The sequence below is a fragment of the Dasypus novemcinctus genome, chromosome 3 (assembly GCF_030445035.2).
Source record: "Dasypus novemcinctus isolate mDasNov1 chromosome 3, mDasNov1.1.hap2, whole genome shotgun sequence".
In the NCBI taxonomy this organism is placed as follows: Eukaryota; Metazoa; Chordata; class Mammalia; order Cingulata; family Dasypodidae; genus Dasypus; species Dasypus novemcinctus.
The window spans coordinates 59,193,164-59,220,368 of record NC_080675.1 but is presented as its reverse complement, the minus strand read 5'-3'; the positions used below and the strand labels follow the sequence as shown (position 1 = coordinate 59,220,368).

General features: G+C 38.6%; 2 protein-coding genes across 4 annotated transcripts in view; one reads left to right on the top strand and one right to left on the bottom strand.

Moving 5' to 3' along the window:
• The window catches only part of TXNDC16 (thioredoxin domain containing 16), a 132,634-nt gene extending 119,954 nt beyond the window's left edge, over positions 1-12,680 (bottom strand). For 2 of the 3 annotated variants that reach the window (XM_004449347.4, XM_071213933.1), the window contains exon 1: positions 12,301-12,680. The gene's annotated coding sequence lies outside the window, so the exon portion shown is untranslated. The remainder of the gene's footprint in view (positions 1-12,300) is intronic. The other variant, XM_071213934.1, reaches the window with a different exon arrangement.
• A 162-nt stretch (positions 12,681-12,842) lies between these two features.
• The window catches only part of GPR137C (G protein-coupled receptor 137C), a 67,579-nt gene continuing 53,216 nt past the window's right edge, over positions 12,843-27,205 (top strand). The window contains exon 1 of the mRNA XM_058293424.1: positions 12,843-13,572. Within this exon, the coding sequence (XP_058149407.1) occupies positions 13,135-13,572 (438 nt within the window). The 5' untranslated portion in view covers positions 12,843-13,134. The remainder of the gene's footprint in view (positions 13,573-27,205) is intronic.

Sequence of the window (27,205 nt, the reverse complement as noted above, 5' to 3'; positions counted from 1 at the left end):
ATTCAATACCATCAATAAGCACATAACACCTCCCTACAAGCTTCTAAAAAAGGAGCAATAACTCTGACTACTTCCTATTAATTCTGTACATTCAAGTTAGCTTATTTCAAACAGTGAACAAAAACTGCCATCAATTTTAAGAGTCAAGAATTCAAACTCTAGAATGGTGAGGATTATGAGATGTATATAAAAATGTAATTTTAATTAAGGAGTATCTTGATATTAAAATGACTATACCTTATAGGCATTTTTTTTTTGTTTTTTAAAAATCAATAAATTGGATTTAATCAAGAAAATAAGAACCTTATAGGCATTTTAAACCAGCCTACTTTAAAGTAGTATTCACTATTCATTCACTATTTTCTTTATTTTCTAGGGGAAATGTATGTGTTCCTGAGGTCTAAGGGAATAAATGACTATGTAATTTTCATTACTTTATGAAATAACTGCAACCTAAACTCTAAAACATTTAAGTAAAAGCACAATTGAAAGATTCAAAAAATATATATATTTTCCTGGCCTTGTGGTTACAACTCAATTAATACTAAATTAGACATTAGAGTTAACACATTGTTCTTTTCCCCTAGAAAGTGTTTTGTAGCTCCGAAAGGTCTAACTACATATCCAATGCTTGAATACTTTTCCACATCTTCTGTCCATTAAACAGATGAGATTACTTACATGGAAATAAGGAAATACTATGCATTTGGTCGATTAGAGATAATGGCCATCATTCTTAAGTACTTTTACAGTTAGGAACTCAATAGTGACCTCTGCAGTTTGTTCCACCTTTGATAAGATTTGACTATTTCAAAAATTACTTAAAACAGAGAATACTGCTCAGGCCAGGTAGGAATAGAGTTTACAAGATCATAATAAAATAAACACTGAATAACTACAGTTAGGAAGACTGGGAGATAGAAAGTAAGAGAGCATGTGGTTGAAGTGGGAAAAAGAATGAAAGAGAGCTAAAACTTCATCTTTCACAAGATCAAAAATCATGGTTATTGGAAATATGAAGGTAAAGGTCAAAAGAAATTGAGTGGTTAAAAGCAATTGCTTCTAAAGAAGAAATTGGAGGACAAGAGGGCTTCTGTAGCCTTATAGAACCATCTGTCTTTAAATAGTGTACCTTTTCATTTCAGTTTTTTTTAATTTATTACTTGTAGATAATCCAGTCTTCCATAGCGGCTACTCAGATTTATCTAATCTACCTCCATGTGGTCATACATGTGCACGGAAAATAAAATGCATTTTCTCATCCATATAAAGCTTCTCTTTTATTCCCATAAATATTCTAAAATATGTATGAATTCTTATAAATAAAATGAGTCTACATATTTTATATCAAAATATTGTACTAGACAACTGGAACACTCACACATTCCTGGTAGGAATGTAAAATTTTACAACCCCTTTAGAAAACTGTTTAACAGATTCTAATAAAGTTAAACATACACCTACGATGTGACCCAACCATTCCACTTCTAGGAGAAAATAAAAAACATGTCTACACAGAGATTTATACTCAAATGTTTATAGAAGCTTTACTTGTAATATGCAAAAGCTGGAAATATCCCATATATCCATGAAAAGGTGAATGGATAAACAAATTGTGGTATATACAGACAGTGAAATACTAACCAATAGAAAGATGTAAAGTGTTAATATACACAACAGTATGGATGCTGAAAGAAGTCATACAAAAAGACTACATACTACATGATTCCATCTATAAAAAAATTCTAGGAAATGCAAACTAATCTACGATGATAAAAAGATCAATGACTGCCTGGGGATGGAGCGGAGGGAAGGTTAAATTACAAAGAAGCTTGAGGATGCATTCATTTTCTTGATTGAAGTGATGGTTTTACAGGGATACATATATGACAAAATTCAAATTGTATACTTTAAGTATGTGTTGTTTATTATACATCAATTATACCTTTTAAAAAAACTGTAGAACTAAAAGAAAATGCATTTGGACAGAGTACATACTCCCCTCACAAAAAGATCTTAAAGAGAAGGGAAGTCTGAGTGGGGTAGGGCAGGGAAAGAGAGTATCAGTAAGAGAGTAAAAACAAAGATAAATAGGGTATTGCTGTTTTTCATTCCAGTAATTAGAAAAGGGAATTAAAAAAAAAAAAACCTAATGCTTCAGAAATCTAAATACCAAAAAAAGTGATGGGCAACTTCGGAAAAATATGACCTTGTTACCTTGGTTTGACTGGTGCAGTGCAAACAGTTCCAGTTCTCCCCTCAGATATAAGGTAGGATTGCATTTACCTTATCAGTCCCCTCTCGCTACCTCCAGTGAATTATAGTTAGCTAATAAAATGTGAGCAAAAGTGGCATACCTCTTTTTCAGGCAACATGTTTAAGAGCTAATGTGTGAAACGTCAGGCTTTATTTTCTTCTGCCGGTTACCAAAAATGTGCAAATGGTGGCTATTCTGCCAGCAGAGATCCCAAAATGGGCGCAACCCAGAGAGCCCCAGATGATGCACAATGAACATGGAACCTAAGAAATAAATCTTGTTGTTGTAAGCCACTGTGATTTCAGAGGGTATAACTAAAACATAAACTGATTTGGGATGCAACATTCTATTTATGTTAGGTCCAAATCATCATATTGTTCAAGTTCTGTTTCCTTGTTGATCTTCTGCCTAGTTGAACTAACGATGTGAATGGTGTGTTGAAGTCTCCATCGATTATTGTAGAGACGTCTATTTCTCCCTTCAGTTTTGCCAGTTTGCCTCATGTATTTTGGGACACCCTGATTAGGTACATAGGTATTTATGACTATTATTTCTTCCTGATTGATTGTCCCTCATTAATATATAATGGCCTTCTGTACCTCTTGTAACTTTTTTGCATTTAAAGTCTGTTTTGTCCAATATTAGTATAGCTACCCCTGCTCTTTTTTTTTTTTTTTTTACTGTTTGTGTGGCATATCTTTTTACAATCTATTTGTGACTTTGGGTCTAAGGTGAGTCTCTTGTAGGCAGCAAATAGATGGCAAAGGTTTTTTAACTATTCTGTCAGCCTTTATTTTTTTATTGGGGAGTTTAATCCATTCACATTCACTGATATTACTGTAAGTGGATTCTTTACTACCATCATTTATTCTTTGGTTTTTATATGTGAAATCTTATTTTCATCTGTCTTTTTACTCTTTCAATTATCCTTTCTGTTATTCTTGCCTCTACACTCTCCTTCAATCCTCTCCTTTTTCTTTCAGGCTGTAAGGCTCTCTTTAATATTTCCTGCAAAAGTTGGATTCTTTTTTTTTTTTTTATTGAAGTATATGATTCACACATGAACACACATAAACAGTAAGTGTATAGTAAAGATTGTGAACTTACAAAATAAACATACATAACATCACACAGGGGTCTCATACATCACCCCTCCACCAACTCTCTCCATTGGTGTGAAACATTTGTTACAAACTATGTAAGAGCATCATCAAAATACTATACCAACTATTCCTTATCTTACATTTGGTGTATTTTTCCCCCAATCCATACTATTTTTTTTAATGTATTTTTGTTTTGGACATTGTGAACTTGCAGAACAATCATACAGATGTGTAGATTTGCCACACAACTCCACACTCTGGTGGAACATTTGTTACAGATTATAAGATAATATCATCAGACTATTACCACCAATCATGGTCCAGAGCATACATTTGGCACACTCTTTCCATATACCTCCATTATCAACACAGTACAGCTTGGCATTGATGCAAGAATATTATAGTATTGCTGTTAACCACAGTCTATAGGTCACACCAATTGTAGTTTTCCCATTTTCTCCATATTCCCATCACCCTACAATAGTGATGTACATCTGCTCTAGCTCACAGAAGGACTCTCCTGCATTTGCACCCTTAACCACAATTCTCAACCGCCTCTGGGTTCACTGTGTTATTCAGTCCCTAGATTATTGTTTAGCTTTCTTTCTATCAACCTTTACTTCTCCAGACTACCTTTTTCAGTCACAATCCCATCTATAAACCAGTTGTTACTCACTATAATGTGCTAATATGAACTCTCTCCATTTCCACACTTTTACAGTCAAGTTAATTAAAAGTTCTACATACATTAAGCATCCATAGTTCTTCTCAATCCTCCTCTTATCTCCTTATAACCCATATTCTAGGTTTTAATTTCATGTGTTTATTATTTGTATTTAGTTCATATTAATGAGACCATGCAATATTTGTCCTTTTGTGTCTGCCTTACTTAGCTTCATATAATGTCTTCAAGACTCATCCATGTTATATGTCCCAATTTCATTTCTTCTTACTGCAGAATAGTATTCCATCGTATGTATATACCACATTTTGTTTATCAATTCATTGGTGGATGGACACTTGGGTTGTTTCCATCTTTGGCAATTGCGAACAATGCCACTATGAACATAGGTGTGCAGATGTCTGTTTGTGTCATAGTTTTTAGTTTTTCTAGATATATTCCTAGTAGAGGAATTGCTGGATCATATGGCAGTTCTATATTTAGCTTCCTGAGGAACCACCAAACTGTCTTCCACAGAGGCTGCACCATTTTACATTCTCACCAACAGCGAAGGTGTGTACCTATTTCTCCACCTCCTCTCCAGCACGTATTGTTGTCTACTTTTTTAATAATGGCCATTCTATGTGGTGTAAGATGGTACCTCATTGTTGTTTTAATTTGCATTTCCCTAATAGCTAGTGATATGGAACATTTTTTCATGTGCTTTTTGGACATTTGTATTTCCTCTTTGGAGAAATGTCTGTTTAAATCTTTTGCCCATTTTTCAATTGGATTGCTTGCTCTTTTATTGTTGAGTTGGATGATCTCTTTACATAGAATGGAAATCAAACCCTTATTGGAAAAGTGGTTTCCAAATATTTTTTTCCCATTGACTGGGCTGCCTTTTCACCTTCTTGATGAAGTCCTTTGAAGGGTGGATTCTTTTTTAAACACTCTCTTAGTTTCTGTTTATTTGTGAATAGTTTAAACTCACCTTCATATTTGAGGGACAATTTTGCAGGATAAAGAATCTTGGTTAGCAGTTTTTCTCTTTCAGTATCCTAATTGTATCATAACACTGTCTTATTGCCTCCATGGTTTCTGATGAGAAATCGGCACTAAGTCTTACTTGGCATCCCTTGTATGTGATGGTTTGCTTTTCCATTGCTTTCAGAATTTTTTCTTTATCTTTGAAATTTGGCATTCTGAGTAGTATGTATCTTGGAGTAAGTCTATTTGGGTTTATTCTGGTTGGAGTACACTGCACTTCTTGGAAATGTAAGTTCTTTTATGAAAGTTGGGAAATTTTCAGCCATTATTTCCTCAAATATTCTTTCTGCCCCTTTTCCCTTCTCTTCTCCTTCTGGAACTCCCATGATACTTATTTTGTTGCATTTTGTGTTGTCATTCAACTCTCTGAACCCCTGTTCAATTTTTTCCATTCTTTTCTATCTGTGTTCTCTCTCTTCAATTTCAGCTGTTCTATCTTCTGTATCACTTATTCTTTCTTCTATCATTTCGTGTCTGCTGTTATATGCCTCTACTGTGTTTTTTTTTTAAGATTTATTTTTAAAGTTTATTTCTTTCCCCTCCCCCCATAGTCGTCTGCTTTCTGTGTCCATTCACTGTATGTTCTTCTGTGACTGCTTCTATCGTTATCAGTGGCACCAGGAATCTGTTTCTTTTTTTTTTTTTTTTTTTGCATCATCTTGTTGTCAGCTCTCCATATGTGCGGTGCCATTCTTGGGTAGGCTGCACTTTCTTTCACACTGGGCGGCTCTCCTTACGGGGCGCACTCCTTGTGCATGGGGCTCCTACACAGGGGACACCCCTGCGTGGCACAGCACTCCTTGTGTGAACGAGCACTGCACATGGGCCAGCTCCACACGGGTCAAGGAGGCCCAGGGTTTGAACCGTGGACCTCCCATGTGGTAGGCGGATGCCCTATACATTGGGCCAAGTCCACTTCCTGTCTACTGTGTTTTTGATCTCACCTATCATGTCTTTCATTCCCATGAGCTCTGTTATTTTTCTATTCAAGTTTTCAAACTCTTCTTTGTGCTTGCTCAGTGACTTCTTGATGTCCTTTATCTCTTTAGCCATATTGTTTTCAAGCTTATTAATTTGATTTTGGAAATTTGTATGAATCTCATTGAATAGTTGTCTCAAATCCTATGTCTCACTCATCTGGGGCTTTTAAATATTCCTTTCCCTGAGCTATTTCTTCCATTTTCTTAGTTCAGCTTGTAATTTTTTTGCTGATGTCTAGGCATCTGATGATTATGGGAGTTTACTCTGATGCTCAATTTCTCTCTCTTTCATAGGGATTTAGTGTTGGGAGGCTGTTTTTTGAGCCATCATTCAACCTGTTCTGGGTCTTTAGGATCGTCCCTGTTGGTTGCTCAAGTCTCGGCCCTGGACCCAGTAACGGGTTGCAGACCTGTTTCCTAGGACCTTGGAGAGGGAGGATGTAAAGGCTGGAAAAAGCTTCTCTTACTTATTTACTTCCCCACCACCCCCCAAGATGGTTGCCGCATCTGTTTGCTCATTGTTTTTGCTCATTGTTTGCACTCATTGTCTTTGCTCATCTGTTTGTTTGTTTTGGTTTTTTGCTTGTTGTCTGTGCATTGTCTGTTTTTTTGTTTTTTTCATTAGGAGGCACCAGGACCTCCCATACAGGAGGCAGGCACTCAACTGCTTGAGCCACATTCATTTGTTTTTGCTCATTGTCTGCTCATTGTTTGCGCATTTTTTTCTCATTATCTGCTCGTTGTTTTTTCTTGTTGTTTTTGCCTAATGTCTGCTCACTGTCTGCTTGTTGTTTGTCTTCTTCAGGAGGCTCTGGCAACCAAACCTGAGACCTGCCTTGTGCGAGGTGGGCACTCAACTGCTTGAACCACATCTGCTCCCCAATTATTTACTTTTAATTTTCTTCCATGCACTTCATTGGTTATTCATCAGATGGTGCTCTTTGGCAGCCCTCTCAGTTCAATGCCTGGTCAGAGAGTGTGTTTGCTGCAAAACGGACCAGATCAACATGATAGAGAATCCTGCCTGGAGGATAGGAACCTCATCATTCAAACTTTCTCAGAGGTTGTTCTCCAACCATTGCTGGCAGCCCCCTTTCTTTTCCTGTGTAGTAAATAATTCCACTCTCCTCCATGTCCTCAAAACCAGTCCCAGTCTGTAGGGAGCAGAGTCCTGAAGGGTTCATGGGATACAGCAGACCAAATTTGTGGGTCAAAAGCTGAGTCAGCCGTAGGTCGTGTCCCTCTCTCTTCCATTTCCTGGGAAGGTGGAAACCTGCAGCCCCTATTTCCTGTAGTTGCTTGCTCAAGGCCTGAGAATTCAAAATTGTCTGTAGGGTGAGGCAGGACAACAGCAGTTGCAGCTTTAACTCAGTTTGGCCGTCAAGATTCTTTTTCTTTGCCCCTCTATCTTCTAGGTGGTGTCCAGCCTTCCCTGGTGTCCAAAACCCTAGAACTTCCCTGCCCCGCCCCCCGGCCATTTCTGCCTGTTCTCTAGCTGTTTTTTGGGGAGAGGAAAGGGTCCCATGTCTTTCTAGTCTATCATTGTCCCGGAAGTCCTTCCGGACTTTCTGAGAACCTTGCAGTGGGAGTCTAGTAGGAACTCACTTTCTGCAGTCATTAGGGATACAACAATGGACGGCTTGATGAAGTCCCAAATGCTGCTGCCACATACCTGTGTAATGAGTTTGCACCTAGGTTCAGGTAGCTAATTAACTTATAGTTCTAAAAACCTAGAAGACAGAAGTTTAGTAGCGTTTAATGGTCACTATTGTGCTTAGTAAAATATTAAAACAAAGAGAGAAGAACCACTATCCAAGAGATAAGCTGTTCTAAACTCAGAATAATCATTAGGCCCCCACCCTTCTATGGCCAGGATGCAGGCTGACACAGCTGCTCAGCCAGGAAAAGAAGCCATATTCTCCAAAGCCAACTTCAGATGTGTCCATGAATAACGAAGGAAGGATCTCTCACAGGGCAAAGCCAAGGACCACAGAAAGCAATGCCACAGGGTATAATACATGGACGAGTGCCAGAATCCAAACTGTTACTGGTCCACAATGAGATATATCCAGTAACTGAGTATAAATGTTTGGAAGGTTTTATAGCATTTTGACAGAGTATATTCATGTCTGCTGAACCTAATAATAATTTTTAAATTGGGCTTATAATTTGATGTCTTTCATTTCATTTTTCTTATCATTTTGTCATGTTTTACAAAAACTTCAAAGTAGAAAGGAATCTTTTTTAAATTGGTCCTTCACCACAGAGTTTGGAAATTTAAAAGAAAAAAAAAAATCAGATTATTCACCATCAACACCACAGTTTGAGAAACCCTGACCAAGAGAATCCAGGAAACAGAACTGGAGTGCTAGGAACATTTCAAAATTGCTACAGAATAGAGTTGGTGTATGTCTTCCATTTTTTCCTCTCCAAATGGGAACACTTATTATATTGATCTCTCCCTACACACCCTATATATTCAACAACAGGTGGAAGAAAGGAAACCTAGGTCCAAACCAATAAGGAAATTACCACTAGTGGACATTTCTCAGAGATTCTGGACTGTGAGATTTACTTGGTGACTGGATGGAATTTTGGGATTATCTCATCGGGGAAGGACCAAGTATGAAGTACATGCAGATAGGAAAATTAGTTGACAAGAGGCATGCATTGCCCAAATGTTGTAGTTCTCCTTTGAACATGTTAAAATTATACTTCCCCACTTCCTTGAGTTAGGTATGGCCATGGCTTGACTTGGCGAATGAAATGTACAAAGTGATGTATGTAACCTTTGAAAGCTTTTAAGAGCTGGTATACTCTCTCCCAGTCCATTCAGTGGGTATAGCAGGATATATAATGTCCTGAATCTATGTCCCTATAATGTCCCTGCAATATAATTCAGGACTACTCCAAGTCCCAAAAATGCCCCCATATCACACCTCCTTTTCCCTCTCCCTGCTTTCAGCAACTCCCGTAGCCACTATCTCCACATAAAATTTCTTCTATGAAGTGTATCAACAGGTTCAATCCCTGGCCCCTGGTACTTAAAAAAAAAAAAAAAAGCCAGTATATTCCCTTGGCTGTAATGATTGATAACATGCAAAATGGTTTTCTCTATCAGCCGGAGTCCCAGATAAAGGACAAGAGAACATAGCTCATGGCTAATCTGTACCATGCTTGCAGTGAGAACATAAAATAAACTCTGTTGCTTTAAACACCTGAAGTTTTGGGGTTGTCCCTGTGATATAACCCAACTTAAACCTATCGGTACACCCGGTCTTAGTAACACCTAAGAGAGTGGCTTGAACATACATACATATATATATATATACACACACACACACACACACACATATAGATAGATAGATAGATAGATAGATTTAAAGCAAGATTTCAAAGAATTCACAGGAAATTGACCCAATTTCACTGTGGGAAGATTATAAAAGAGAAGAGGACTCAAAAATGCAAATGACTATAACTACAACAGATGCACATACCAAAAGGGGGAAATTATAGGCAAGTATTTGCTGTAGCTTGCTATAGCAATACTACAGACAAACAACTTTCAACTATGAGCAGACTGTTTCCCCTTCAGTCTGAAAGGGACTAAATTCTTCAGTATAATGCTCCTATTAGCACTGATCAAAATAGTATATAAGATGAAACTTGTTTCATCCCTAAACTCTAAATAAGTATGTGTGCATGTGTAATACAAAGATGGAAAGAATGAATACATGTAACTAAAGACAAATACAAAAGGGTAACAAGCACTATAAGGATGAGTCAATGAGGCTACAGTACAAAAACAGCTCATTTTCAAATAAAATGCTAAGGGGGCAAAAGTTTGTTTTATTCAGGGCCAAAATATTGAGAAAGCCCCCAGAGGGCAAAGAGTTCGAAGTACTCCAAATGAAAAAACCCTAGTCTTAATTGCCAGGAAGGGAAGGTGGGGGGATCTGCCCTTATATGTTCCTTAGATGGGTCGAGCAGCTAGAGCAATCTCATTTTGGAATTGAGTCTTATATATAATACTTAGAAAACAATTCTTCTACTTTTAAATGTTTGAAACACCACTGTGCTAGAGTAATCTGCCCTCCTAAAACAATAATATTCAAGCAGCGTGCATTTGGACACATTTCAAATTTTAGAATCTTTGGCGGCAAACTGTTCTAAGATACCCTTGATTAGTTAGGTTACCCCTTTATAGACCTAAAGTCCCCTTACAATTAACCATAAAATTAATGGTTTGTCCTCTCAGGAAAAGAGGAAATTAACAACTGTAACCTTTAAACAAATTATATTAAGATGTGTAGGCACCCTTACTGGGAAAAGACACATTTTGTATTTTGCAACAAATGAGGCATACAAAGCTTACAAAGTTCCTGTAAGAACATCCTGTCAAAAATCATAGTTCAATGCTACTACTAAAGAACAGTGAGAGATCTACTTATTGAACCAGCCTCAAATAAAATGTTGCTTAGACCCCAACACAGTTTATCATGTAAGAACCAGAGGAGGCAGTAAAAGGAATCACCTCTTTGAAGCTCATTTAAAGTAGATGGAGCAAAACCCTCTGTCTGCACCCTCACACACACACCCATATATTAAAAAAATATGTGGGGAACAGATGTGACACAAGCAGGTTGAGCACCTGCTTCCCACACGAGAGGTTCTGGGTTCAGTCCCCACCCTCTGGCAGCTCAAAAAAAAAAAAAAATGAGGAAGCAAGGAGGAGACAATCCAAACTTGCGCTGACACTTGGGAAAAAAGTCTCATCAGCAAAAGTTTAAAACAAGCGTGGGTACTAAGCAGGTGTTGTTTAGTATCACTCTGAGTAAAGAACATAGCAGAAAAAGGAAACCCTTTCAGGGTGAAAGTCTATTCATGACCTGAAACTTTCACCTCAAAAAATAGGGCATGCCTGAGAACGGGTACTGCCTCTGATTTTGAAAAGTACTAAAACCACGTAGCTATAATTTTACATTTAACTGATGTGCTTAAATATATAACTGCAATCAGTTACCTCAACTGCAGTTATGAGCAATCTGTCCCCTAACTGAAGGAACTGTGTCCTGCCCTAAACACATTAAGAATGCATGAGGCAAAGTTCTCAAGTTCCAATAAATGAGTTCTCCTCTACCCACTGATGTTGGAGTAGGCCTGTAACTTCTTACAGCACATTGTACCCTGCTCTATGCCGCACTGCACACTGAACCCTGATTGATGTGCCCATAAACAGTGCCAGGCCTATACTTCTTTCAGTTTGTTAGCACACCTATAAAGAATCCAAACCACAACAAAGTGTGGTGCCTGGGTGAACTACTGTCCCAGACAGTGCAGTACAAAAACAGGCTTTAAAGTCCCCTGTGCAACACTAAGATAGGAAAGAAGGAAGCAACATCCATCAAGGCAAAAGCATTAGGACAAAGGTCAGTGAGTTAGGAAAGGTTCGGTCTTGGTGTCTTCAGTAAATGTAGCAGTGTTTTTCTAGGGTATACTGAATTTGTGATGTGCCCTTCATTCAAAGGAGAACACAAACTATTCCCTCTTCATCTCCTACTACCTTCATCGTTTTATTACCAAATATTAAAAAGTTGACAAATGTTGCGTATCAGCTCAATATACCTTGGGAGATCTCATTTTATTCCTTCTATATTTACAGCAGTAACATAAAAGAGCATTTATTTTGTATCTCTCTCTCAGCCTCAGGAACAGCATACAAAACTCAAGACTTCAAGGAAACATGCAATTTAAGGTGCACAGTCTATTCTCTCTAGACATTCTTCAAAGACTTACAGTACTGCTTCTCCCTTTTTACCTAATCCTTTACTCATAACATTTTCCAAACTCTAAGTTGCAAAGCACCACCTCCCCGTTATCCATAAAGTGCTTCAATATCCGTTTCATCCAAATACTACTCTTCCATAAAGGACATTTCCCGAAGGAGGGAGGGACTTTCACTTAAAGCTTCAGTTCACCGCCCTCCTCATTCCATCTCCTGTTTCCCCAAAGTTCACATCCACGAAGTAGCAATGTGGCGGAAGCACTGCATCATTTTAAGCTCAGAATTTTTTTTCCTACCGTTCCACGGTCGGGAAGGTGGGGAGTAAGATGCCCCTCAGGTGCAGAGAGGCAGGTGTGCTAAGCCAGATGCCAGGGCTCCGCGCTGCGATCACCGCCGGCCTGAGCCACCGTCACGGCAAGCAGAAACCACAGCCCCGCGCCTGAAGGACCCGAGCTGCAACCTACCTGCCCAAGACCTGAGTGCGAGACCTGCGTGCAAGGACCCGTCCCGCCACGCGACGGAAAAGGCTGACAGGGGGTTCGGACTCGGGTCGGCAGGGCTTGGCTAGACCCCGTTCGCCCCGGAGCCGCAAACCGCTGCGCCTACCCAAGAAGGGGCAGGCCCCCACCCTCCACGCGAGCCGCCCGCCCTACTGAGCGGGCCTGCAGAGCAAAAACAAGCCCGCGAAGCTCCTCCCGCTCCTCGTGCTCTCTACGCGGGGTTCTCCAGCCTGTGGGAAACGGAGGGGGCGGAGCGAGAGCCGCCCCAGGTGACTGACGACAGCCCCCTCCTCCCGGCGGCGCGAGCCAGCCGTGCAGCTCCTGGGCCAATCAGCAGTGTGGGTGGGGAGGGAGGGGGTGGAGAAAGCGTGGCAAGCGGGCGCCCAATCACATCTTGGGGCCTTCGAGCGACGGGTCGCGCGGCCCGTGGCCTTCCGAGCGCGGCGCGCAGGGGGCGTGCCCGCCTGGGCCAATCCGCGCGAGCCCACGGTGCGGAGCGAGCGCCTCAAATGCTCGGGTTTCTCAGCTGATTGTCTCCAGCCGAGAGTTGTTTTTCGCTGCTTCGGAGCCGAGCGGCAGCCGGAGGAGCCGAGACCCCCGGGGGGGCGGGCGAGAGGAGGCAGGGTCCGAGGGAGCCGCGGCTTTCCTGCGCGGGGCTCCGGGTCCTGTCACGGCGCTTCCTGGGGTTGGAGGCTGGGGTGGGTGGGGGGTAAGGGGCCAATCCTTCTCCCCCTCGACGGCCGCTCCGAGTCCGGCCCCTTCCTTCCCGCGCTCCCTCGCGCGACCCCCAGCCCCCTCATGAGGGTGCCCGAGCCGGGTCCCGCGGCCGCCGCCGCTGCCCCCGCGGCCGCCCGCGAGCCCTCGGCGCCCGGCGAAGGCGGTGGGGGCGGAGGCGCCGTCGCTGGCGCCGCGGTGCCCGGCTCGGTGCAGTTGGCGCTGAGCGTCCTGCACGCCCTGCTCTACGCCGCGCTCTTCGCCTTTGCCTACCTACAGCTGTGGCGGCTGCTCCTGTACCGCGAGCGGCGGCTGAGTTACCAGAGCCTCTGCCTCTTTCTCTGCCTCCTGTGGGCAGCGCTCAGGACCACCCTCTTCTCCGCCGCCTTCTCGCTCAGCGGCTCCCTGCCCCTGCTCCGGCCGCCCGCTCACCTGCACTTCTTCCCCCACTGGCTACTCTACTGCTTCCCCTCCTGTCTCCAGTTCTCCACGCTCTGTCTCCTCAACCTCTACCTGGCGGAGGTAAGGCGGGAGGACCGGCATACGGGGCCCGGGCGGGCGAGCAGGGGCGCCTCGATCCTCTGGGGCTGAGGTCCGGGGGCCTGGGGAGGTGGGCAGTGGGAGGCTTACTCGAGACCAGCCCAAGGAAACCGAGGCACGCCTGGAGTGTGCGTCAAGGTTTTCGCCCCAAACTTAAGCAGCGGATTGACTATGTTATCGGAGGGGGTGGGGAGTAAGTGAGCGAGTGTGTGTTCTGACAACTTAAAAACAGCCCTTTGTTCAGCGTTCTGACCCGCTTAAGGTAAGGCGTTGGAGGCACCCACAAAGTAGCATCGCAAGAAGTAGCAGCCCCGGTAGCTCAGCCAAAGCTAGACTGTGTTGAGGGAGGTTGGATGCTGAGGTAGCAGCAGCTCTGCTGAAGCTGGACTGCTGCCAGCCATTACGTCACCAGGCAGAGCTGTTCCTCTGCTATTGTTGCTGCGTTTCTTTTATTAGAAGCTTATATTCCCTCCTGCATCTCCTCTCCTATGGCTTGGTAAGCCTCACACAAATTCCGTTCAACAGTTCTTCAGCAGGGTTAATGATAGGTGACCAATGCTGAGGGTCAGTATGAGGACCTCCGTAAAGCCCTCAATTTTTGTTCCAGTTGCCTCATGCTTTAGCAGTTTATCCAACCTCTTACAGCCTCGTCTGTCTGTCTTTTCTTAAGCTAATTGAGGGAAAATACTAGCCTAACCTGTGCCTCTTGCAGAAACAAACCACCAAACTGTTTTAGCAATAACTTGCTTAATAGCTGGAACCTAATCACACCCCCTTTCTCTTTTATGGGGAACTGCTGCTTGGATTGCATTGTTCTGCAGCTTTACGTATTTGACCCATTTCAAACAGGTTTGGAGGTGTAAGGTTGTCAATCATGTGGGTCAGCTAATGGTATTTAAGCTACAGTGTTTTGAGAATTGACCAAATAGTGTCCCCTCCTCCAAAACAAAGCTCGAGGAGGGGAGGAAACAAGGTGACATCATATGCTTAGTACTGACTAATATAGAACAATATTGGCCTATGCAGCTAATCTTCTCAAAGGCTTTTGGAGGTGATGAGAATTAACATAGTTCTGAGCAAAAGTGAAAAAACATTTAATATAAATTGTTTATATTTCCTTTGTAAACCAACTCTTTTCTCCCTTAATAGATGGGAAATAGAATGCATAGTTTTAAAATCATGCAGTCGTAACTCCCTAAAAACAACAATTGAAATTAAGTAACGAAACTAATTTATATTTAAAAATTTTCCTTCTACATCCTTTGAAAGTTCACGCAGTACAATGACAAAAAGACAGTAAGAAGCAGAAATAAAAGGCATAGGTAATCATAAATCCGATGACCATGCCCTATGTCACTGATTTGACCATGTTCTAATCTTCTAGTTGTACTTTATACTGTTTTAAAACTCCTTTCTCTCTTACAGCTTACACTTATACATAGTCTTCTTCCTGCCACCATTTCTCATAGTGGATACCAGTGACCTCTCATCAGTAAAGCTTTACACTAGCTTCAGATATAGTTAGTTTACCTTAAAGTGACCGGAAATCTTTATGCAATGAGCATCAGATAACTTATTTTCTTCCTATGCATTGTGACTTATAAAATCATATTGATGGTTCACTGTAAAATGGCTGTTGGACATTTCATAAAGTGGCTAAACACTTTTTTTTGCACTAAAACGCATACCATAAAGTGAACAAAGTGTGCAGCTAGATGAAGTTTTACGTATGTATAATCCCATGTTATCACCACCCAGATTAAAATATAGTACGTTTCCTGTGCCCCAGAAGGTTCCCTTGAGCCCTCTCGCAGTCAGTACCTCTCACCTCTAGTTAAATTCGAAGGCGTGAAACACTATCACAGAAGGAAAAGTATCATATTTAAGTTCACGATCCTAAAAGTATGGTTCTACAACTTAAAATACACAGTGTATACAGATTGGGTTTCCAGACTTTTTAAATTGCTAATATTCCAAGCTAGTGAGGAATTTTAATGTGTAAGAGTCTTCCTGTTAAATGAATCTCTTGTTTGTATGGTGTACTTTAAACTCTATTAACCTGGAAAATATAATTTGGAAAGAAGCTGGACTATAAAGCATTTTTTTTCAGTATCTTTTAAAAAGAGTGGGTTGTTTGTGCTTGACTTCATAACCAAACTAACAATTTTAAGACACATGACTATTTAAGAAAACAAATTTTCACCTTTTTGAAGGACCTATTTAAAAATGTAATCAGAAATCATTGTGGGGAGCAGAAGTAGCTCAGTAGTTGAGCACCTGCTTCCCATATATAAGGTCCTGGGTTTGATCCCCAGTACTTTCTAAAAACGAACAAATGAAAACACCAACTCTCATTGGGGAGCAGATGTAGCTTAGTGGTTAAGCACCCATTTCCTAGGTGCAAAGTCCTGGGTTCAGTCCTCAGAACCTCCCAAAAAATAATACTGGGAGTGGATGTGGCTCAAGCAGTTGAGTGTCTGCTTCCCACATGGGAGGTCCCAGATTTGGTCCCCAGTACCTCCTAAAAACAAAAAGAGCAAGCAAGCAATTGAAAAATCAACTCAGGGAAGCCAGTGTGGCTCAGTGGTTGAGCACCACCTTCCCGCATATGTAGTTCAGGGTTCAGTCCCTGGCCCTGGTACCTCAAAAAAAAAAAAAAATTTTTTTTTTTTTTAATTTTCCTGTTCACTAGAGATAAACCCGAGGAACTTGTACTTAAAAGGGTATTTGCATTCAAGTTTTTATTTCAATCTCAGGTAACTGGAAATATTCTTCCCACTGATAATTCTGAATTAATAAAGCTTCCCAGTAAGTTAATAGTGTAGCAAAAGTGGAAGGCCACCAAATGCAATGAATGGCTCATGATGATGGAGGAGATTGTTGCTATGGGGGGAGGCGGGGGGTGAGGGGGGTGGGGGATGTATGGGGACCTCATATTTTTTTAATGTAATATTAAAAAAATAAAGACAAAAGAATAAAAAGTTTTTTTAAAAAGTGGAGGGGAAAGTTTGTGGTGACAAATACAAAACTTAACTGATGTTTTAGGATTTTTTGTTTTATTTTTTTAGCCAAAAAACCCTATATTTTCAATAGTTGTGCTTATTGATTACCATATCACTCTAACTTTATTCTGTCATGTTAAATACCAGTTCCATTTTACTTTTAACTTGTTTAAAGCATTTTTTATGTCTGTTTCTTACTAATTGAAACATCCTAACTTTAAGGACTAAGTTATAGAGAACATTGGTCAATATAAAAATAGTAAAACAACCATCACTAATTTGAAATTTGAATGCATATAGCTGGGTCTTTCAAAACCAGTAAGTTTTCAAAAAGTTAAAACTGCCTAGACCTCTCTTTCTTTTGGTGACTACACTTGAATGGAATTGAGATAAGGGTAAGTGACCCTTTCTAGAACAATTATGCTTTTCAATTTATACTTAACCTCTTGGAAGCAGATATTTGGGGGAAAAAACTGTACACTAATCTAAAAACACTCATTGAACTTTTTCTGGCAGAATATGTAGAACACATATCTTTACCAGAAAAAGCTTCAGTCTTTAAAACATTATTTGATGAAACTGATGCTCTCTACCATTAGGACATATAAAAGTCTTAAAATGACAATTGAGAATATACTGTATTTGGAGCATGGTGGTATATGCCAAAATCAATGAGTTCATCTCAAGCCTCATATTGACATTTTTGCAATTCTGTAACATAAGTGCCAGTTGCTTAATCAGGACAAAGTACAGTGACCTAATCACAATGCCAATACGACTAAGAAAATTACACCCAGAATCTTAACTCTTACATCCATGGAAGCTGTCATTGTCACGTCAGTAGATATATTCTTCCGAATATTGATAGCACTTCAAATAACATGCAAGTTAACTACAGGTATTTTGGTTTTGTTGTAACATTCTGTGCTTTCTCACAAAGGTATTCTCACCAGAAAAACTCTTTGACGGTGTTATTTTATCGTATTTTTATCTCATAGCAACTAGAACAATGATGAAAATGTCGTTGAATGGCAGTTTATAGAGGCAAAATCTAGAAAATATTTAGCCCTCCAAAATTTTAGGATTAACTTTACTTTGATGAATATTTGCAGTAAATCATTTATGTAGGTTCTAGTGTCTTTAAAGTTTCTGTCCAAGATTCCCTATGGTATGTGTTTTAGTTTCTTGGCTGCTAAAACAAATGCCATATATGAGTTGACTTAACAACAGGAATTTATTGTCTCAGTTTCAGAAACTAGAAGGCTTACTTCCTCCAGAGGTTGGTATATTCTGGCTGGCTGGCAATCTTTGGGGTTCCTTAGCTTTTCTGCCACATGACAATGTACTTGGTGTTTTCTCCTTTCTCACTGGTTCTTTTGACATTCAGCTTCTGGCTGCTCCTGGCTTTCATTGCTTATGAAGAACTACAGTAATCTGGGTTAAAGCCTAATTGATTGATTTGGGCCTCACTGGAATTGAAGTAACACCTTGAAGAGATCTTGTTTACAGTGAGTGCGTATCCACAAGACCAGAGGTTGGGGCCTGAAACATGTGGAGGACTTGATTCAATCCCCAATAGTATGAATGCTCATATGCTCTTAGATTATCTTGGTTAATCAGAACAACTTGATTTGATGACTCCAGGTAAAATCTTACTAATTTAAGCTACTTTAATATAGACTTTTACACAGCAGAACTATTTTTATATCATGGCAAATGGCCCATAATAATAGGGCTTTGCTAATTTGGTTTCCACAAATTCTGTTAAATAGAAGTCTGTGAAACAAGTCTTACATCATGAATCAGTTACTATACTAGAAATAGTGATTTAGTTCTGTGTTTGATTTTTAGCTCAAATGTGACTATAAACTGTTTATCTGAATATATTAAACTACTTATACCCACTAATTTGATTCTATTTTTCTCTGAGGCCAGAGTGCCATGCATATCTGTGGCACATGACATGGTTGTTATCCTTACATTTTATGTGATTTAATGTTTTCAGAGCACTTTCTAACACTTATTGTCACAACCTCTGTGAAAAATTAGGCAGATAGGATTGCGTTATGAATTGCCCAGGATTATATGGCCACTATGTGTCAGATATAAGACTGCTATATAGCCCAGGTGCTGTAAAATCTTGTCAAATTAACCTCTCCCTATACCATCAACTTTCCTGGATACCATCACTTCTCTATTTAACTTCTTTCCTATTTACTGTTTCAAATCTTTTCTACTGTCCAGCAAAATCTTCCTTCCCACTTTATCTTTAGCATATGACCTATACCTCCTAGTTTAGAAAAGTAGAAGCCAGGGTCATCTAGCAGACCAGAGTTTCAGAAACATGCCTAACAATGCTGGATAGATTATTGCAACTTTTTCAATGCATAATTGAGCTGATAAGTAAGTAATCACTCAGAGGCTGGAAACCACACAGTGAATGTGAAATGATAAATGATAATGGAGATTGGGGATGGTTCTCAGCTGCTTCCTGCTATCCTAAATCCTGTATTTTAACTTTATGTATTGGGGAGAAGGTACACTGTAGATAGTACCTTGCAGGGAGGTCTGATCTGAGACCTCATTGCTTCCAGCATAAAGCCAGGATCATCAAAGTGTACACCTTAGAGGAGGAAAAAAAAAAAACAGCAAGCAAATCCTTAGAGGTTGATGGTGGAATTTGTGCCTGTCTCTGCTTTCACTATGGGCTATCATGGTAGAGAGAGAAAAGAAATGTGCCATCACACAGGTTTGACACCCTAGCTTCACTAGTTGTGTGGCTTAGGGGAGGGGGACACGGGAAACCCAATGTGAAAATGTAATTTGAGGTTATCCTGGCTTGGTAGTGACCTCAAGCATCTGGAAGGAGCAAATGCAAATTCTCTTTGGAGGAATGTACTTTAAACCCAGAATTCTGAAAGATAAAATTCCAAGGAACATGAGCTAAAAACAAAAAATCCTATTAGGGAATGTGACCAAAAAAGATTGTCAGAATTACCAAATAGGATAAAATAATTATGTGAATTAAGAAAATAAAGACTATTAAGAATAAGGGAGGGGAGGTGGGGAAGAAAAAAAAAAGAATATGGTAAAGAAATGACTCAAAATTGACCAGGGAGGTTTGGAAAGGAAAAATTGTTTATAGAAATGAATGATAAAATTAGAAACTAAAATGGATGGTTAAACAACAGCTTTTAAACAGTTAAAAAAAATGAACTAGAAAATCTGAAGGAAAAAATTACCCAGACTTTAGCCCAGAGAAATAAAGGATGAAAAGTGCGAAGGAGGAGTTAAAGAGAGAATGGAAATATAATTAATGATCAGACCTAACATCTAACTGAAATTTTAGACAGTTACTCAAAGTAATAATGACAGAGTTTGCTGAAATTTATGAATGACACCAAGTTGAGTTTAAAAAGCCTGATTAATCCCAGGCAGGCTAAATGACAACACATCATAGTGAAACTTCAAAACACCAAAGGTAAAAATATTTTCAAAGTCACTAGACAAGAAAGATGTTACCAAAAAAGGAATGAAAATTAGTTTGAGTGCTGGTGTTTCAATAGTAACTAAGAAATCTGAAAGTTAGTGAAATATCTTCAAAATGCTCGGAAAAATAGCCAGCAACCCAAAATTGTACCCATGATGAAATTGTCAACAATAAGAGTGAAATAAAAGCAAGCCGAGACCAAAAATAAACAGGGTTTATTACTAACTGACCCTCACCAAAAGATATTCTAAAGGATATACATAAGAAATAAGGGAAGTTATCTCAGGATAAAGTCTAAAATACAAGAAGGAATGGTGAACAAAGAAAAATGGTACGTATGTAGGTAAATCTAAATACAAATGTATGAAAATTTCTAGTTTATAGGACTAAAATTGACAACTAAAATTCTGAAAAATAGCATGTAAATAGGGGTGGGCAATAATTGAGTTAAAGCATTGTAAGGTCCTATGGAGAAGCAGACTTGGCCCAATGGATATGGTGTCTGCCTACCACATGGGAGTCCATGGTTCAAACCTTGGACCTCCTTGACCCATGTGGAGCTGGCCCATGTGCAGTGCTGATGCACGCAAGGAGTGCTGTGCCATGCAGGGGTGTCCCCCGTGTAGGGGAGCCACACACACAAGGAGTGCGCCCCGTAAGGAGAGCCGCCTAGCACAAAAAGTGCAGCCTGCCCAAGAATGGCGCCGCACACGCGGAGAGCTGACACAACAAAAAGAAACACAGATTCCCGGTGCCACTGAGAAGGATAGAAGTGGTCACAGAAGAACACACAGTGAATGGACACAGAGAGCAGACAATGGGGGGGGGGGAGAAGGAGAGAAATAATTTTTTTAAATAAATAAAAGGTTCTATGTTGTTTAGAGGAGGTTAAACATCATATTTTAGGTTGAATATGCCTTTCAGAGAAAACAGAATATAACTTCAAACCATTCTCACAGAGGGGATGTACATGGTGGATGGTGGGGTGAGGGTAGAACTTGTTCAGGACAAGGTTGGGAAAAAGGGGGAATTAAAGTTCAAAACTATTCTAGCCAATGTCATGACTTAATACTCCAAAATAAAATAAGTAATACTGCATTGAAAAACATGTCAGGTATATGCTATTTACAAGAGATATTCCTGAAACAAAGGGTGAGAGCAAAAGCATGGGAAACTGATATATCTTGTCATGCTAACCAAAAGAAAGCAAAAATTAACAATTTCAAGGAAAATTTGACAAATTCAGTGTTTCATTGGAAGGTTTTTAAGCATACCTCATTGATAAAGCAGACAAAATCATTAAGGATATTAACAAGGAAATACAAAAAAAAAATCTAATGGCTATTTATAGAACACTGTCTACCAATGGGGTACATTTTCTTTTTATAAATGTTTGGAGTATTTTTTTTAAATTAACCACACAATAGAACATAGAGGAATACTTAACAAATTGGTGTCAGTGAAAAAAAAATTGTCAGTCATGGTGATTGAGAGTACCTTTTTTTTTTTTTTTTTTTTTAAGGTTTTTTTTATTTCTCTCCCCTTCCTTCCCCCCCCCCCCCCCATCCCGGTTGTCTGTTCTCTGTGTCTATTCACTGCGTGTTCTTCTTTGTCTGCTTCTGTTGTTGTCAGCAGCACAGGAATCTGTTTCTTTTTGTTGTGTCATCTTGTGTCAGCTCTCCGTGTGTGCGGCACCATTCTTGGGCAGGCTGCACTTTCTTTCACAATGGGCGGCTCTCCTTAGGGGAGGCATTCCTTGAGCATGGGGCTCCCCTACGCAGGGACACCCTTGCGTGGCACAGCACTCCTGGTGCGCATCAGCACTGTGCATGGGCCAGCTGCACATGGGTCAAGGAGGCCCGGGATTTGACCCGCGGACCTCCTGTGTGGTAGACGGACGCCCTAACCACTGGGCCAAGTCCACTTCTGAGAGTACCTTTCAACCACAAGTCAACTGTGTAGCCTTACCCAAATTACTAAACTTCTCTGTGCCTCTCCCTATTTCTAGAACTGTTAATTATTATAATGCCTACCTCATGGAATTGCTGTGAGGAGTAAATGGTACCAAAATTAGACAAAGACATTAATGAAAAAGCATTATAAATATCTTATAAACAGGTGCAAAATCCTTAGGAAATCAAATCCAAAATAAATAGCAAGTAGAACATATCCCAAGAATGCAACATTGGTTAAACATTGAAAAATCAATATAGCTTTCCTGGCTGTCAAGGGGTTTCTGGATTCTCCTCTCTCAATAAAGGCTAGTTTGTGTGTGTAAAAAAATAATAAACCATATTTGAAGTAGAAAGGAGAAAATCATATCATCCCAATAGATTCAGAAAAAGAACTTGACAAAATCCAATATCCATTCATGATTTAAAAAAAAAAAACCTTAGCAAACTAAGGATAGAATAAAAATTCCTCAATCTTAGAAAGTTCATCTATGAAAAACTTAACAGCTGATAATGATGAAAGATTGAAAGTTTACTCCTTAGGACAAACACGAGGCATCTCACTTCAACTTTGTGCTTGAGGTCCTAAGCATTGCAATAAGGCAAGAAAAAAAAGTCAAACATTGGAATAAAAGAAAAAACTGTCCATTTGTAAATGACGTGGTTCAGGCAGAAAATCCTATTAGCACTTCCAAAAACTACCAGAACTAAGTGACTTTAACAAGTTTGCAGGTTATAATTGTATTTTTTTTATATAAGCAGAAAAAACTGGGAAATAAAATATATAAACAATTCCACTTGTAATAGTGTCAATATTTGAATACTTAAGAATAGCTATAATTAAAACATGCAAGGCCTCTACACTGAAAACTACAAAACATTGCTGTGAGGAATTAAACCTAAGCAAGTGGAAAAATATACCCATTCAAAGATTGGAAGATTTGTTATTTTTAAGATGTCATTTCTCCCCAATTTACATACAGATTCAATGCAATTCCTATCAAAGTCTCACAGAATTTTTTGGTAGCACTTGCCAAAATGATGTGTGGAAATGCAAATGTCTTAGAATATCTGAAAAATTTTTGAAGAAAACCAAAGTTGGAGGATTACCTGGTTTCAAGACTTGTCGAAAGTTATAGTGATCAAGAAAGTGAACTACTGGGGAAAAGATAGGCATATAGATCAGTGGAGCAGAATAGAGAATCCAGAATTAGGCCCACATGTATTAATCAACTGATCTTTGTCAAAGATGCCAACATAATTTAATGGGGAAAGGAAAGTTTTTTCAACATACAGTACTTGAATAATTGGGTATCCATTAAAGGAAAAAATGAGCGTTGATTCTTACAGCACACCATACCTAAAAATTAACGTAGATGTAAAAACTAAAATTTCTGGAAGCAAACAGGAAAAAAATCTGCAACCTTTGAGGAGGCAAAGATTTCTTAGGTAGACAACAAAAACTGTGAATCATTAAAAAAAAAACAAAAAAAAAAACAAATGAGTCTTTACCCAAACTAAAAGCCTTTGTTTTTTGAAATACAAATGAGAAGGCAAGTCACAGACTGGGATAAAATAATTGCAGCACATGTATTTGACGAAGCATTTATATCTGGAATGTCTTACATCCTTTACAATTCAATAATAAGACAACCCAATAAAAATGGCCAAAATATTAGACACTTCACAAAAGAAAATATATGAATGGCCAAGAAACCCATGAAAAAGTTGCTCAAGATCATTGTCATCAGGAAAGTGAAATCCCTCTGAAGACTAAAAAAGACTGGCACTTTGGACAGATTGTACAGTACATGAATATATCTCAATAAAATTGCTTGAAAAAAAACATTGGCAAAGATGTGTATAACTGGAACTCATACTGAGGGTGGGAATGTAAAGTTTTATAATCACATTGGAAAACAGTTTGGCAGTTTTTAAACTGTAAAAAAGATATAAAACCTGGCTATTACATACCTAGATACTTTCCCAAGAAAAATGAAAGCATATGTGGATGCAAAAACTTGTATATGGATGTTTATAGCAGTTCGTTGTTCATCTAAAGTCAATGGATTTGGATAGATTTATAGTTTGTGAATATGTCTCAATAAAACTGCTTTTTTAAAAAGTCAATGGATTAATTGATATAGAACTAAACTCCAATATGGTAGCCATGAGCCACGTTTGGTTATTGAGCCACTCAGATATGTCTAGTTTGAATTGTAAAATATACACTGGATTTTACATACCAAAAAAAAGAATGTGCAATATCAGTAGTTTTTATATTGATTACATTTTTAAATAACTTTATATGTTGGATTAAAGTATTAATTTTTTAAATGAATGGATAAAAATACAGTATATCTATATAAAAATACTAAGCTGTAAAAAAAAAAGAAACTACTGATTAACATAACATGTATGAATTTCAAAATCAGTATACTGTATAAAGGAAGTGAGACAAGAGTGAGCTCACAGTATATGATTCTGTTCACATTAGATTATAGAAAAAGCACACTAACTTACAGTGACAAAAAGCAGATCACCAGTTGCCTGAGACCTGGGGTAGAAGTTATGTACTACAAAGGGGCAGGATGAAATTAGGGGGTGTGGAAGTATTCTTTATTTGATTGCGGTGGTGGATACGTGAGTGTACACATCTGTCAAAACTCATCAAATTGTAAACCTGAAATGGGTGCAGTTTGTTATATATAAATTAAACTTAAATGAAATTGAGCTGGAAAAAAAGTATAGGGTTCTGCTTGCAAATTAATCCAAGAATAAAATCTAAACTAGGGGAAATTTTGTAAAAAAAAAAAAAAAAAAAAAAAGTACAGCTCTACCACTTATCAGCTGTGCAACATTGAGTAAATTACCTAACCTCTCTCTCTCTGCCTACTTCCTATTTGTAAAAATGAGAATAAAATAGTACCTACCTCAAAAATGTTGCAAGGATTAAATTATATAATTCATGTAAAATCATCAAAGTGGGGCATGGCATATTACATACACTACATTCTCTCCTCAAAATGTTACAATTCAGTAATGAAAATAACTTTTGAAAGTATAGTTGGAAATTTTTAACACTTTCGAACACATGGGCAAAAGAAATAAATTTAGAAAATACCTAGACTATTATAATAAAATACTATGTTTCAGAACTTGAATGGTATGGCTAAATTGGCATGCAAAAGCAAATTTAGAACTTTAATGTTTATGTTATATTTATGTTCAGGGAAGCCTTCATCCATACTATCCAACTAAATCAGATTCCAAATTTATAGATTCCCAGAGCATTATGCTCCACTCCTTCATATCATTTGCATCCTTGCAATTTTACATTTGTTTGTATGACTTGTTTCTATGAGCTTACTAGACTAAGCTCTGTACAAATAGGGAAGACATCTGTTCTTGCTGTATCCTTAATAACTAATTTAATACTGATATGTATTAGGTGTTTAGTAAATATTTATTGAATGAATGAATGAATTTGAAGTTCTTGTTCACCATATCCCAAATATCCTGGGGTGGAGGAATTCCTCAGTATATAACTTCACAGTAGAGCCTTTTCTATTCTTCTTCCTTTTACTTTTCTCACTTAACTAGTACCTTCCTCAAAAAAGAAGTGATTGCTTTGAAACAGGGGTCCCAGACTCAAATACCTACAGGGACCTAAATGGATGCAACTATCCGATAGAGCATAAGGAAAGGTGAACTGGAAATAGTGTGCTCTGTCTAAAGAGGATAGCCACATTAATTCAGTTCCAGCTGTGAAATGGAATAGCCAAATCATCTGATTTTTCAAGAGAAGTCAGAAATTCTTTTTAAAATGTAAAATCTACTTTAAAAACTACTACAGACTACTAGAAGAGAAGCCAAACAAAACCTTTTCATGGGTCAAACCTGATCCATGTGCTATGAATTTGAATTTTCTTCTATTTCTCTTCTTGCCTTTCTCTTTTTCTCTTCATTCTTCACTTCTTCTTCCTCTTCGTTCTGTATTGTCCTTCTTAAATAAAATAAGTGAATATAATCTTGTCTTTATAATTTCCATATAGCTAATCTGAATTTAATACCCATCAAGGTTGGTTAAAATAAATTGAGTAATTTATACCTCAACTTATACCAAAACTATGGTGTTCTCTGACCATTGTATTTTGTAAAATACCATCTATCATATGATATGTCATCAATGTCCCACTTCTCTTACTGCACTGTATATTGCTGTAGGTCAACCACTATTTTACACATATTTTGAAGGAAATTTTATCTGCCCTTCAACATCTCGAATGTTAGGTATGTAGTCAGGGTTTAATGATTTGGATGGTTGAGCCAAGTAGTGGTAAAATGAAGGGAATTTATTGAAAATGTTTCCATCTCCACAAACAAAATTAGAATTTCTAATTTAGCAAAGAGAAACTTTTCATCTAGTTTGTTTTAAATAAAGACAAACTTGTTTTTTAAGTGTCCTCCTAATCTTATTATTTTAATCATTGAGGAGTCTGTTTCAGGTAGTATAACTTCATCAGTAGCCCTGAATTATAAGTCCAGGAACCTGAGTTCTAGTCCAGCTTATGTTCTACCTGGCTAATTGATATCCATCAAATCACTACTTTGTGGCTAGATTGTTTAATTTGTAAAATAATCTCAGTAATAACCAAGGCCCCGTTAATTCTAATAGTCTAACACTAATAAATTTGGATTTTAAGGGATTTTTAACTCTTCTTTCTTTATTAAAAACTAATTCTAAGACTAGTACAAAATATGAATTCCAATTAAAGTTATATATACCATGTTACCACAAATCAAAATTTGCTTGGTTTAGTATTTGGGGATCATCTTTCTAAAATAAAATGTAGCCAGATATTTCAAACCTGTATGTTCTATCTTTTTACAAAAATTTAATCCTAGTTGCCATTTTTCTTTAGTATATTGATCATAGTCTATAAATTGTTTTCTCTACCTTCAGGCACAGCGTAAAAGTGCTTAAGTAATTTTTTCTTAAACTTCATGCTCTAACCTCAGCTACTGCATAGACTTCTACCCAATGGTTGAGCCAATCATTTGGGCTGTTTTGAGGTGATACGGTGCATTTCTTTCAGGAAGATATGATTAAAAGATTACTCCCTTACAGCTTCACTTCAGGTTCTCTCATTGGTCAGGAGCCTCTGTTA